The sequence below is a fragment of the Lupinus angustifolius genome, chromosome LG08 (assembly GCF_001865875.1).
Source record: "Lupinus angustifolius cultivar Tanjil chromosome LG08, LupAngTanjil_v1.0, whole genome shotgun sequence".
In the NCBI taxonomy this organism is placed as follows: domain Eukaryota; kingdom Viridiplantae; phylum Streptophyta; class Magnoliopsida; order Fabales; family Fabaceae; genus Lupinus; species Lupinus angustifolius.
In genome coordinates, this window is record NC_032016.1 from 17,513,130 (window position 1) to 17,528,892 (window position 15,763).

Sequence of the window (15,763 nt, forward strand, 5' to 3'; positions counted from 1 at the left end):
CTTAGTTACTCTCTCCATTCCATTTTAATTGTTGCTCTATTATTTTTCACATTTTCATATTGTTTATCACTTTATGAAATCAATAAGCATTGACTCTTTTTTTCCATGTTTGTTCTTTTGTCTTAAATTATCAAATATTAAATGCACAAATTACTTCTTTTAAAAATGAAAATAATATTGGTAATATCAAGAAACAACTAAGTCAAAACAACATTATTTTAAATTTATGTTAACATCTTGAATAATTATCTTAATTTGCATATATTACTTTAAAGCAATAATTGAAATAAACATGTGATAGAGGATAATCATCTTCACTTTTGCCTGAATAAACCAGCACATGGGAAAATGCCATATCTTTGTTCTTATTCAACCTTGTAATAAAATTTAAAAAATAATTTGCATAATATGAGAGTAGCATCTACTCCATTTTTTGGTCAAACATCCAATTCATCACGATCAGAAGATTAGAATCCAATGTACATGTCATATTTTAGGTAATTTTTAGCTTTTTTTACTTAGTCAATAAGTTACTAGTATCATCCACGAAAATTAGATGGAACATATAACTTTTAAAAAAAAAAGTTTATAATATTTGAAAGATAGTTTTTAGAAAGCTAATCTAAGTAACTTACCAAAAACCAGAAGATTTTTCCATAATTTATTGGTCAATTTATTTTTTTAAATTTTACCAAATTAGATTGATTACACCTTACAAAATATCTACCAGCGATTATGAATTAATTATAAATAAGTAAAACTTAAATGATTATTAATAATTTTATAAATAACTATAAAATTCTTATAATTTTATTAATTCCTAATATTAATTTAATTATACAATTAATAATTTATCATAGTACTACTATTTATTTAATTATTCCAATTAATAATTATAATTTACTTAATAAAAAATTAAAAAATAGTAAATAAATAAAATAGTATATACTCTTCTTAGTCCTTTAATAAATGTCAACCAATTTCAAAGCGAGTTTTATTAACCAATTATAGTTTAATAGCTACAACTTTGTAGTTAAATTTACAAGTATAAGTTCACGGTTACAAACTAGTTTTACCAATGGGGATCTATTGTCTCAAACATATCCCAAACCAATCATAATGAAACAAAAATAGATAAAGTTATTAATATTTAATTTTTTTAACTGACATGAAATATTGTAATTGGTTTGAGATAAATTTTGAGACAATATATCCTTGTCATTACCAAGCAGACCCATGATTACAGCCCACACATAGAAAAAGTAAGCAGGGTTGAAAGTTAGGAGTAGATTCAATGACTTTGATTTAAGTGACTACGACAAAGTTCTAATCCTCATAGACACAGAATTATGGGTTTTTTAACTCCCAACACCATCGCTTCAGTAGTGAGAAAAAATAAATTGTGATAATTGAATAAATCGTAAAACACAGGGGTTACTAGTGGGTAGATCAGAAAACATCAACATATTTTTTGTGTTATTAATGATACTCAATCACTTGATCAGTAAAGAACTAATCATTTTCGGAATATATTGTTACTTCTCATGGCAAATACTGCTTCCAAATATCGAAATTTGACCATTAGCCTTGTACTATACTTAGAAATCCATTAAGACTTTACACCATTAAACCAACTCATCTTTCATTAAAAATAATACATATGAACATTGCCATTGAAATTAACATTATTAGTTAAGTGACAGACATTAAGTCTTCACTAGACATTAAGTCTTCACTAGTGAATGAAAATTGAAAGAGTCAAATATACATGAATCTGATAGATGTGTGAAAATTTAAGTAAATGAAATAAACTAATAATATTCAAGACAATCACTTTTGTAGTGGAGTTATAGATGAGATTTGAAAGTAATGATACATCTGAATGACCAACACTCAACACTAAGCTTCATGTAATAGAATCAAGGTTGAGAATGACATATACAAGAGAGGTTCTGAGCTTAACTCCAAAAACCATTTGAGTAAAAGAATGCTCAAATGTCACATAACATATCCAACTTTTACCAATCAACAAACAAATTACTTCAATTTCATACAGAAGGAATAAAAGAACACTTCACAATACACCACCTTTTTTCAGCATGAAAGAACTAGTGGGATAATACAAAAAAAACCTCATTGCAGTGGTGTTATTAAAGTTCATTTGGTATTCCCACATTTGAGTTTGACACAGGAATTGAGGAACTAATCTCCCACTTGTGTACTTGAAATACATCTCCATGGTCTTGCATGTGTTCCATTGTCTAGGAGTAGCAGCAAGCCCATACTATCAGCGGGTAGTTCGAACATATACCTATAGTTACAAGCATTTTAGATGATGGGTAATGTGGACAACTTCTCAAGATATCTTGACTGTATCCTAAAATAATTTAGAGTATGAGAATAAAGTATCTTCTCCTATCATAAGATAACTTATCTCCTTCGGTCATTAAAATTATAACATGTGTAATATTATTTTACTTTTTCGAAAACGGTAAAATATGACACATGACATGATTTTAGTGGTTGGTGAAGATAACTAATCTCCTGGTATGAGGAGATACTGTAATCTCTTTAGAGTGTACTAGATTATCTCAGGTCAGACAATGTCTTATGACTTTTTTATTATATATTTTATGGTGTGTTCATTTAATTACGACAAACATTCTAGTATTAGTATAAATAGAACTTTCGAGTTTGTGTTTTGTCTAATCACATTACATCTATTATGACATCATCTCGAATCAATATTACTGAGTTTATTGTCTGTCACTTTTCCTTATTCTCTAAACTTAATTTCTTCAACAGGTAATTTCTTGTCAAGGATCATCACCCAAGAATATCCTCAACAAATTTATCTCTTTGCTTCAAGGTTAAACAATGGTATAATACACCTACTGAAACCGCCCTATAAGAAATATTAGGATAGTTATCAGACATCATCACAGTGAATTTGCTATTTGAATAAATGCCTATGCTTTCAGAGAAGTGTATCAATATACAATCACCAATTCTCAGAAACGACCTGAAAAGTTCCATCACAGCCCCCATAAAACTTATGTTTTCCTAATTATTTGAAGACATTAACACTTGATGATGGTGTTGTTACAAACAAGAAACTAATTCATTGAGAGTGGAGATTATGAATTATGATTGTGTCAAACATGTCAAGTACCATTAAAAATTGAAAATAAATGCCTGCTGCAGTCAAGTTTCAAAGGCAAAAGTTGGACCTTCAAAAAATGTTAATAATATTTTAGTTTGGGAGTTAGACCTTATGAACATAAGCCACTTAAATTCAAAAGGATCTAGTCTCTGTAACATGATTTTTGGGTTAGGTAGTTGTGAGTAAAATGCCAAATTTAGCCCTTACTTTAATAGACTATACAATTTATAACAGACAAAATTGCAAATAATTTTTCATGGTACAAATTTATTTGAGCCATTATAAAAGTTTTACTGTGAGTCTGTTACTTACTTGCTTTGATGAGCTCTCTTTCTCCAGAAAACAACTGATGTGATCCACTGTAGACAAAAAAGATGGCACGGTTATAGTGCTACTCAGAAAACCTTTCATCAAATGAATGCATGTTTTCAACATTACAATCCGTGAAAAACGTTATACATTGGTGAAACATTGAAGATTGAAAATGCAACCTTCCACAGATGAAAAGAGAAAAACCCAACATAAACTATTTCTGCAGTTAAGTAATTAGGTTATGTTTTTCGTGCATTTGACTTCATAAGTTAGCCAGTGCAGAATGATGCAGGAGGGCAAGCCTCTAGCAATAAATCTTTAACAGAAGGGCAAGCAATGGCAAGCAGAATGATGCAGGAAGAGATAATCTCAATATAGGCCTGTGCTAAAACCTAAAAGATGGATAAAATGTGTCTCATCAGAGATATATGGCAGAAATAAATGCATTGCATCGGTAGAAACCATTTTTGTTCATAAATTACCGTAAAAATTGAGAAGAATGAAAAGCTGCCAACAATAGAGGGCTTCCTCTCAGTCATTCTTCTTTCCGGCGACATCTCTTTGCACAAATGTTGAGCTATTTCCTTCAGTAACACAAACTGTGCTTTATCTGTGCTCATTGAAATGATCGCCTGCCTCATTGATTCCCTATCAGCTTCAAGTGCATGAAGCCTCATGTAAAGCTTCTTTATGTCAGAATCTTCAAAATCAGCATTTTTCCCTGACTCCCTTGGTGAGGTTGCATAATCTTCAAAGGCACCGCCTCGAGCCTTGGATTCTGTGAAACCATTATCCGGTGCCCCAACTTGAACAAAGTCAACTGTATAAATTCTGTCACTCGTGTCATCACTTTCTGATGCCTTATCTTCCTTCTTCAAATTGGAAGGATCATCTGACTGAGAGAAATTGTCTTTCCTAGAGTTATTATTGACCTTGGGAGAATCCATCTGAAAATCAGGACCATTTTCTCTCCCCATCCCACCAAATGAAGTCGAGTCAGAGGAAAATTTCCTGGAATGTCTTGTCCGTCTTGGAGATTGTCCAACAATCACCTTCTCAAAAGTATTTTTTCCTGTATAATCCCCATCCATCTGGCTGTAAGTTGGACTTCTCTCCATTTGAAAGATCCTATTTTCCAAGTCCCTCAAACGGTCACTAGGATTTTCACCAAATGCATATTTCTCGATATCTGTGTCATCATTATTGGCATCCATGACACCATGCAACACATTGCATTTCAAAGCAGGGTATTCATAGGTGGAAAGTTCATATTGCTCACCTTCCACCTCTTCCTCGGTGAGCCCAAAACTCATCATCCGGTGTTTATAGGCCTGAACTTCACAAGTTAGTGACTGGATAATCTGTTCCCTCTTGTACAACAAATCCTCCAATGATAAAAACTCCTCCTGATCATGTGACATTTTCTGCTCTGCAAAACGCTTGAATTGTCGGGATTCCATTTGAATCTCTGCCTTCTCCCTCTGCAACCTCAATATCATCGACATTGCCTCATTTGCAGCTGTGGATGCAGAATTTCTCTCCTCCTCCAATTCAGCATTCAAATCTTCTATAGTTTTCTGCTGACTGCTGACCATCTCACGCAAGGCCATGCATTCATTTTCAATCCCAATCCGCGCAAACATAGGCACACGTAATCCACTATCCAGCTCAAATTCATCGTGCTTCCGTTTAACAGAACGCATCCAAGTCCCCGAAGACTGAGCTGCCAAAGAACAACTACATCCGCAATTGCAACATTTCAACAAATCCTTGGAAGATAGAACTAATTCCACATCCATGGATCAAAACACAATCAAACTCTAACTACTTCGGAAATTCACCAATTTCAACAAATCAACAATCTGGTAACAAAATATAACATCAATTACTTCCAAACTATACCACCATTAACAATTTTCTTCCCCTCCCCAATACTAAACGATCAAACAATCCAATGCAAAAACCTAACAGAGAGAAAAATAACCACATGAAACCTAATAACAACATACAATTAACCCAAAACGAAAACTGAATTTCTCATTTCCTTTTCCTTCACTTTTTTTCCTCAGAGTTAACGATTTCAAGAGGGAAAATTCTCATAATAAAACAATAGAAAAATAATAAAAATAAGATAAAGATACAAACCTTGAAGGAACTTTCGTTGATGAATCAAAATCAAACGTAAGCGAAGATCACAGGGAAGAGAAAAACGAGATATAATTTTTCCCGGAAAATTCAGTCTCCCCCGGGAAAAATAGAATCAAAACGAAGTAAAAAAATTGAAAAATGCAAAATGAAAACAAATTTGAAAAATGAAACTCCAGCTCCTACAAAAGGAGAGAAAGTGAGAAGAGTGAATCGTTTCTTTCATGAGAGGAAAGAACGAGAAAGAGAAAGAGAAAGAGAAAGAGGGAAGAAGGAGGGAAATTGTGATGATGAATTGGAAATTGGAAACCCTAAAGATAAAAATAAAATTATACTTTATGTTTGGTTTTTCGATTTTGTTTTCTTATGTGTAATTACGGATTATTAATCAGCTAGCTCCACCGGATCCATGCATCATACTAGTCAAATATTCTATTTCATTAACTGGTATATGTATTGATAGTGTATGAATTTTATATATTGTTATTGTATTATTTACTATTGATATTTAATTGTTGTTGACTTTGAAAAAAAAATCTAAATAAATGATAGATGATGAGGTATATGTGTATAAATCTTTATACCAACAATGCATAGATTTTATACTCATCTACAAAATAAATTAGTTTATTATAATAAAGTTTTTTATATAGTTAAAGATACTCATTTGCCCTTTTATGAATAAGGAATTAATTTTGTTTAGGACTATGCAATTATTCATTCTAATAAATATTGCTATTATAAATTGAATTTATTGACTTTTCAATTGATTTAGTGGGATTTTAGGACCAACTCTCTTATCAGTAGTATAGTGAAATTGATTATCCCAAAAAGAAATTAAGGATTATGAATTATATGTTATGTGATAAATTTTGTTAGGTGATTTAGAGTGGTAGAGTAAAATAACATATTTTCTATATCATAATAAGAGTGTAAGTGTTAATCATATATCATTGATTTGTTGATCATTATTGATTTTCAAATAAAATTTACATAAATTAATAGTGAATGATGTGTTTATAATATAAAAAATTTATACTACTAATATATATATTTTAAAATCTTAAATTAAAATTTTAATAATTAAATATTTTTATCAATCACATCAAATAATATATGAAATGATACACTCTCTATTAAATCTAAGAAGTACACTCAAACTATGAAGGACAAGAATATGAACGGTGGAGAAGGGAGACTTGAGTTGAGTGGTTAGTTACCCGGTGGAGGTAGCTTTGTAAGTTTACAACTATTTACCGTGTGCTCTTTTTCTCTTTATTTTTTAAATCTATCCTTTTGATTTAAACAATATCCTTTTTCGCTTTTACTTTTTTAAATTATATTTCAATTCTTTCAATTTCTTTGGAATCTTGTCTTTCAATTTGAGTGGTCACTCTTTTTTTTAATGTGTTTATATAACTGCACTATACAAGTATTTTACTAAAAGCATTTTTTTATTAAAAATGATATATTTATTATTCTTAAGAAATGCATTATTTTTCTATAAAACTTGTACTTCCTCTGCCCCAAATGAATTTCTTTTTTAAAAAATTCTTACCATAAACGTGTGACCGTTTATGAACTCATATTAAAAAAAACTAAAATGAATATCAAATGTTTTGAGTTTTTTTTGTAAACACTATATATTTTTTTGGTGAATAATGATCAACTTCAACGACATTTTCATAATTGTGATATATCTCATTGCCAAAATCTACAATTAGTCATCAACTTTTTATTTTCATTGTTACATCTGAACTAAGCTGGTTTTCTGTAAATAGAAAATTATACTTTGTTTAGTTTACAAAACAAAAATTTAGGAAAGAAAAATTGATGGAAAAAAAATGTGGTGATAGGAAGTTAACAACCAGAAAATCTGTCACTAATTTTCTGAGACAAGAATCTGATAGCACAAATCTCAAATCATGTCCTAAATAAATGAAAATACGTCAATTAAAAAAATTAAATATTCATTATTTTTTTTAATTTCCTTCATCGTCATTAATTTGGGACATATTTTAAAACATAATGACATGATCCACAATTTTTTTTTATTTTCTTCCTTCTTCAATGCAACTAATCAATTGAAAAGATTTTTTTCCTTCCTTTTCATTTCTCTCAATTTCTTTCTTTCCTTTTTTTATCCCAACCAAACATTACCCAAAATCTTACTCATAAATAGAGAAAAAGAGTAAATCTACATCTAAGTAAAGTTTCTCAAACTTATTACCCCACCAGTCACCAAACCATAATATAATGGTCCTATGGGTATTCAGAAAGCCACATTGTAATTCTAATTCTCCTTATTATAAATTATAAAATAAAATAATTAGGAAATCTATAGCTCTTTTTTTCACTTTTTACTTCTCTTTAATCAAATAATCGAAAAGAGGAAAGCATGAAATGTATTAGGTTCAACCAAACTTTTACAATCAAATTCAAGAACCATTCATTGTCAAAATTTAGTGCCTCTACATGAATTGGAGAAAGAAAATTTGTTATCTTCACACATCACTACTTAACAAATCATAATTCTACATAACAAATCATGATTTGTCAAAATTGAGTGCCTCTATAGATCATGCTTTATAGCTACAATGTCAAGAGAACATCTAATTTAGTCTAACCTATTTTAGACATTAGAGCAAGAGAAAGAAACATATTATTCTATATTTTTAAATATAACAAATCATATCAACATTTTAAAATATAATAAACCATATCCACATCTTTAATATAAAAGAATATTTTATCACATTTTAAAATATAGCATATTCACAAAATATTCCTTAACTCAAAACTAAACAAATCCTAATTAGAAACTCACTAAAAACACGAGAAGAGTCAAAAAGAATATTTTATGCTAAATCTTGATGTCATACTAATGTGAGTGTTGACATCCTTTTGTCTAGACTGATTCCTCTCTAGTATGAGAAATGTGGGAGGTTAATTTTTTTTAAATATTTATTTTCAAAAAGAATAAAAATCTAGATCATTAAAATTTTCTTTTTGTCACGTGTCCTGATCTTAACTATGCACTGCCCCTTCTAGTACGGGAGAGTAGCCACACTCCCTTTTGTCACACTCTTGTCAAGCTTGGGTCAGCGTAGTCATTTGCCACACTTACTTTAGAGCGTCACGAATCATATCATCCTGTCACGAAACTGTGCCACGTGTTAGCACCAACTGTGTTGTACTGCAGCTTGTCACATCTAATCTTCCGTGCCTAGCTGCCTTGCTTTGGTGTCCTTGTTTCCCATGTCACCAATAACTGGTTAACACTTTTTCTTTTCTTACTTTTATTTAATAATTTATTCTTTTAATACTATAAAATAAATAAGTTTCTTTTTTAAATGTATAATAATAGTATTAAATACATTTTTAATAATTTATTAATTATATTAATACTAACAATAAAATTAAGTAAAAACTAAATAATAATAATTAAGTAGAAATAAAATATTAAATACAAATATGTAATAAGGATTAAAAGAGTGGTAGCAACTAAAGCTCATATTTTTCATCCATTCGAGTTGAGACGACAAAATATATGGTTGTTACTTCTCTCTCATGAAGTGAATATGTGAATAATAACAAATATTGGAATTTTTATTTTATCCTTATAATAAAAATCTATAAAAATTGGAAAAGTGAACACAACCAATGTCATGTTTTCTATCTCCCTCGGTGGTTATGACGTGGAAACAAATTAGGACTCATATGTCTCTCTCAAGATGGAAATGACATGATTAGCATTGTTTATTTTCTATTAATCTTTATATAATAAAAAATAATTGCAACCAATAAAATATTCTTACCCAAAAACTACGTAAGTCTTGATCTTCTATTACATACAGAAATACGTAAGAGCAAGATAAACTATTATTAGATATAAAAATTAAAAATAATTGTAAACACCCAATTTTGACTGGCGTGAAATTCTTTTCAATAAAAATAATCAGTAAATAAATGATGAATAAAAATTAAAGAGTGACTAGGCAGTTGGGCTTTTGTTGACCCATTCAGTTTAGGTTTGCAACTCTAATCTACCTCCTTTTATGGAAGCATATATGTTGTCCCATAACGAGTGTCACATCATGTGTCATGATCTTGTGATTGGTTGAAAAATATATATTTAAATTAAAATTTAATTTTTAAGTATTTTTTGACCAATCACAAGGTTATGACTGAAGTGACACTCATTATAAGACAATAGATGTACAGCCTTTTATATAGTTAACTTAGAAAGAAGATGTCACATTCACACTTAACAATATACCTATTCTAAAAAAGGAGGCAACCTTAGAGAGAAGAAGAGGAGAAAACCACAATAGGTAAAAGGAGAAACATAGATAACATCAATGCTATTGTATTCTTCACACACATAACAAGGTGGTTAGGTTATGAATATTCATACTACAATGCTAATGTGAAACGTTGGTGGCAAACACATTAAAGAAGAAAAGTTGCGCGTTGAAGTTACAAATCTTTTAAAAACTAAAAATCTCCCTCCCTTATTCCAAGATGAGGTACTGTCACTTTCCATTTATTTTGAAACATTTATCCAGTTTTCTTTCTAATATGGACTATGAAAATTACTAGAAAGCAGTGATATTAAAACCGAAACGGACTGGCTGGTTCGACTGGAAAACCGGAGTCATAGCCGGCACGGCACAGTCGTTGGACCGAATGAGCAACAGAATCGGTCAAAACCGGACCAAACTGGACCATACCGGTCGGTTTTGGATAAAACCGAGAAACTGGCCGAGTTGTCAAAAACCATCCGATTCAGGAGCATCCTCCATACAACCCTGCTTTTCTTGAAGCGCCGTCTTCTTTTGTCATTCTCACTCAACTTCTGCATTTCTGGTTTGTATGCTCTGAAGTCTACACTTACTTCATCTCTCATCCTTTTTCTCTTTTTTTATTTTGTTAGTTTGTTGTGTGTTTTTTGGGTATATTTATTAACTTAACCATTCACTTTTATTTCATCCATTTGGTTTAAAGCTGAAATAGAATCTTATGCATATGGGTCTGTGTAGCGTATTGGAATTTGGAATATGGCGTTTAGTTTTACTAGGTACGCAGTAATATCAGTTCTTTTTGTATTCTCATACTAATATACTCCATCTATTAAAAAATATAACATTTGTATTGTGAAATGGATTTAATATGTATATATTGAAAGTATAAGTGTTTTTTACATTGTCAGCAAATCATTTATTATTGATTTATTAACTACTATTGACTGTCTCACAAAAGTAAAACAAATCAATGATGGATAATATGTTGACAGTGTAAAGTTATACTATCAATGCACAAATTTTAAACTCTTGTGAAATAGTTTTAGAAGTATGAATCTGTAGTGAAAACTTTAATTAAGTTTAACGGTTTGGTATCATGTAAAAAATTGAGGTATTTTAAATTTATCTCATTGATAGAATTTTCACCTTTAATTTGGGAATTAGATATTTGCTTGTATTTTGTTCATGTGTTTATGTTTAATATTTGCTTTAATTAAGTTTAATATGTTTTGAATAGTGAGTTGTGATCTTGTGTTTATGTTTTGAGCAGTGTTGTGAAACTCGAGCCGGATGTCAAACCGGCAGAGGTCCCGTATTAGGTTTAAACGGTTAAACTGTCCGGTCTGACCGGGTGATTTCGTACCTAATTAATAATTTTTATTTATAAATATATAATATATATAAATGTAAAACTTTATATAATTAATAATTATGTATAATTATATTGGAATAATACCTGTTTATCCTTTTTTGGACCGTAGTAAAACAAAATATTAGAACATTGTCCCATTTTTTATTTTTAAGTGAGCCGTCCGGTTTACTTCCCGGGTTAATCCGGTTTAACTGGGTTTAACATGGTCGGACCGAATTTTTTTCCGATTCAAAGCGGTCCAAATCTCATTCGGTTAAGACGGCAAACCAGAGCCGTTTTCAAGTCCGATCAGCGGTCAGACCGGTCGGACCGTCCGGTCCGGTTCTAACAACACTGGTTTTGAGTTTGTTAAGTAAGATAGTACTTGTGGATTGATGTTTGTATTTGCAATTTAGGCTTCAAATTTGTTATAGTTGTTTGTCTATTAAAATTCTTAGTAGACTATGAATATGAATTATAAATTTGAGTATCTACATATTAGAAATTTTTTGTTACACACGTTTACATATATATAAGCATGTCTATCTTGATTAACCGACATGCAGTTTAATTACTAAACCACCGGTTAAACCACTATATCAGTACCCTGATCGGTTTGATAACCGATCCGGTTTTAATAACATTGCTAGAAAGGGACAATTGTTAAAAGTATGGACAACATAGACACTAAATGTGGCTATTATTCTACCTTCATGTTAAATGTTTTATTAGGAGTACCTTTAAAGTAATTTACTCAATAAAATTCTAATGTCTTCAATTTAATATCTACAATTTCAAGTTTAGTATACCATGTTTAAAACTACATTTTAATTAATAAGTTTACATTTCAATAAGTAATGCATAATGACAATAAAAAAGTCATTTGCAATGTTATTGTTTCGTGTAAAAAATAAACGTACTCTTATTCATAATGTAGTTAAAACTGGTGGTGGAAAAAATAACCACTTTACCACTAAGCAACCACGGGTTTAAAGGGGTAATTATTTGTCTCTCCATTAATAGAGATGATACTTGTTCATAGTTTATACATAACTCTTCATGCCAAAGCCATTTACATTAAAACCTTATAGTTCTTGTTTTGTTACATGTTATTATCTAGTTTTCTAGAGACTAATAATTTTTTTAAAAAGAAAATAATATACTATAAGACTAATGCCTTATCGTGCTATTATGTTATCTAAAACAATGTGAAATAGTGCACGCCCTGTGCTTTCTCTTCTCTCGTTACCTTGTTAATTTTTTTTAAAAATAATATAAAAAATAATGTAAAGTAGTGTATTATATGACACATTGTCGCGCTATTTTATGTTGCATAAAACATGGTAAAGTAATATACTATAGATCTTATGTCTTCCCACGTTACCTCTTCATGTTTATTTTTTAAAAATAATTTAAAAAAAACAATATAAAGTAATGCATTATAAGACTAGTGTCCTGTCGTGCTACTTTCTGTTGTCTAAAGCGGGATGAAGTAGTACACTATAGGATCTGTGCCATATCGCGTTACCTAATCTTGTTAATTTTTTTAATAATTAAAAAAAATGAAAAGTAGTGTTTTGTCGTGCTATTTTATGTTGTTTGAAAGTAAGATTAGGTAGTGCACTATATAACTAGTGTCTTATTACGCTATCTTATTTTGTTAACTTGATATATATATAAATAATCAACCATTTTATAGAAGAATCACATAATTTTGATTTCTCTATTATTGTTAGAGATACGTATGATCAAATATTTCTCTGTCAGGCACAAAAAAATAGAAAATTATTTTTTGCTATTTTGTGTGTGTAATAATATGAGGATAAAATTAAAGTTTTGAACGAATATCAACATGATTGATCTATGTACCATTTTTAAACATGAGGTATGAGGTGCCTGAGACTCTCCTCATCTGTAATCGACCACCGAACTTAATTTTTCTCTACAAGCACATCAATCCATTTTTTAAAATTGATTTTTGATGTTTTCCCTATAAAAAAAATAATGATGACTTCATTTCATTCATTTGCATTATCTCCGTCGCATCCACGAAAGAGGTATATCGACAATAATTTTAGTCATTTAATAGATAATAAGTAAATTGTAAAAAATATTTAAACAAGTCTAAGATACAAATTTATGATATTATTTAGGGTGTCGTCAATACCTTTTATGAGCCATAAACAATTCTCGAACCTCCAAAATCTAGTTCAAAGACCAATTTTATCCACATTGGGTATATAGATTATTTTTTGTTGGCAAAAACATGGTGACGACTCATCTTATTAGGAAGATGGTGGAATCTTATCCTTTACATTATCTTGTCCTAGTCGTGCAAGCAGAAAGGCCAGACGAGGTCTCCATTAGTAACACTCATGTGGGAGTCAGACTCAAAATCATTAATTGCATGAATATATTTATATCCTTAAAAGTTTGTTTTTTATGTTTTTATCTTCCCAAACTTAAAAAACACTACACTTTAATTTGTTTAGCGAATTTTAAAGTTTTTTTTATATAAAAAGACCAAGTTTGTATATTTCTCATACACTATTATGTACACTTCTATCTTGACCCACATATATGTCATATACCCGAGTAATAGAGATTCTTATAGGATAGGAAAGATGCTCATTTTGGTGGTGTGGATATTGAGTCTCACTTATATTAGCATGACGGACCATCTAGATTGTCATTGATATCATGAGTTAGTCAATTTAGAAAGTAATCTCTTATTTTTAACCTATAATGTTTGAGTTTCCTTTCTTAAAGACTAGATGGAGCTTGGATACCTTTAACATGAGTCTAAAACCTACTAAGGAATCTACTATAGATATGCCATAGTACTTTATCATATGCCTATGGTCTTAATATGTTCCAAAAACCTTGTACGGTGTACCTTGTATAGGAAACGGGAAACACACCTTAATGTTAGGTATCAGTGGATAGAACACATCTAGAAAAGGGGACTTCTTAGGTATCGGTGGATAGAACACACCTAGAAGAGGGGGTTGAATAGGTGTCGCGGTTCCCAAATACCGCTTTTTGCACCAAAATCCTATTCTGAAAAACGCCTAGTTAATCGATTAAAGCACTGACTTAATCAATTAACTTGCACAAAACATACAATTACTGAATGGTTTGATTGCACAACCACTCACCGATATTATAGAAATGATACAACATATATATTTGAACAAAATTAATCTCTATATGGCATAATTACACTATTAAAAAATATCAGCTAAAATAGGCAATTAATCAATTTGAAAATTAAAGAGATAAGGGTAAGAAAAAGCCTACAATAAGTATTTTTATCCTGATTCATTTTGCGGTCCATTGGAAAACTACATCTAGTCCTCCCCTTACGCTGTGAGGAGATTTTCTTCATTAAAATTGAAACAAATGTATATTACATGCACACTTCCAATTACAAGACCTTAGATGCTCCCTTCTTGAATTCCTAGACCCCCTACCTTGGTGTGACTACCCTAATCGCCTAGGAAAACCATTCCTACGATCTATCCCCAACCAAGAATATGTTCTAAACTCAAGACCTCTAAGTCTTGGTGAAGACTCACTGAATCTCGTTGGTAGTAAGACACCAAAAGACGACTTTCCTTATCACAAAAACAACACAAAAACATAGTATTATGAAGGAAAATATGACTCAATTATTACAATTAAAATCCAACTATAAACCCTATACAAATCTCACAAATTAACAAGAATATGTATGAGTTCAGAATTATACAGAAACATGTAATTTCTACCCTACGAAATCTCTAAAAGAAATGCAAGAGTCATGCAAGAAAAGATAGAATGATGAACACATTTATTCACATGCAATTGGATGACATTTTAAATCCTAAGCATGATACTATCTCTCACTATCTCACATGCATTTCTCTCTGCCTATATGACATACAATGAGCATGAAAAATATGCAACTTATCAATTCTAAAAATGAATGAATGAATGTATAAACCATGGTGTAAAAACACAGTTTATATAGAAAAGATGTTATGCTTATCAACTGGCATATTTTCAGTTAAGAGATTAAATGTATAAAGATGTTATATGTAAAAACTGGCATATTTTTCAGTGAAGAGATTAAATGGTAAACTACCAATATGTTATGCTTATCAACTATACATGTTTTACCATTATGTTATGCCTAAGATGCACAAATAACATGTATGATTAATGCATGAATATATAATAATCTAGATGACATGTCTCATGTAAATGATATGATTGTTTTTAGAACTTGTGAGATTTGCATCTAGGTTTACCTAACCTAGACTCAATAACTAGGACACATATCTAAGACTACTAATGATTACTCTATTTATGACTCTAGTCTAGACATGAAGCTGTTGAGTCCTTGGCCCATTGTTTTGTTGAGTTATATTTAAGCTTTCAATAAATCGTTGTCTTCATCAAAACATAGACAATCTAATAGTGCTATCTTGACACTTTGCACTTTCA

At 30.5% G+C, this 15,763-nt stretch overlaps 1 protein-coding gene across 2 annotated transcripts; it reads right to left on the minus strand.

The window, feature by feature from the left end:
• Window positions 1,882–5,959, minus strand: LOC109354951 (myosin-binding protein 7-like). 2 transcript variants are annotated; one of them, XM_019597795.1, is made up of 4 exons: window positions 5,621–5,959; window positions 3,958–5,337; window positions 3,476–3,522; window positions 1,882–2,311 (listed from the first exon to the last, which is right to left on the minus strand). In XM_019597795.1, the coding sequence occupies exons 2-4, from the start codon at window positions 5,272–5,274 to the stop codon at window positions 2,203–2,205; spliced, it is 1,473 nt and encodes a 490-aa protein (XP_019453340.1). In that variant the 5' UTR covers window positions 5,275–5,337; window positions 5,621–5,959; the 3' UTR covers window positions 1,882–2,202. The 2 variants fall into 2 exon arrangements, with proteins under 2 accessions (XP_019453340.1, XP_019453339.1); XM_019597794.1 differs by having other exon boundaries at window positions 3,958–5,439.

Excerpts from the sequence above, each read along its gene's own strand:
- LOC109354951 (XM_019597795.1), bottom strand. The coding sequence starts at position 5,274 with ATGGATGTGGAATTAGTTCTATCTTCCAAGGATTTGTTGAAATGTTGC. Across the intron at positions 3,523-3,957 it reads CATTCTTCTCAATTTTTACG|TGGATCACATCAGTTGTTTT; the intron begins GTAATTTATGAA and ends TTTTGTCTACAG. Across the intron at positions 2,312-3,475 it reads AAGAGAGCTCATCAAAGCAA|GTATATGTTCGAACTACCCG; the intron begins GTAAGTAACAGA and ends TTGTAACTATAG.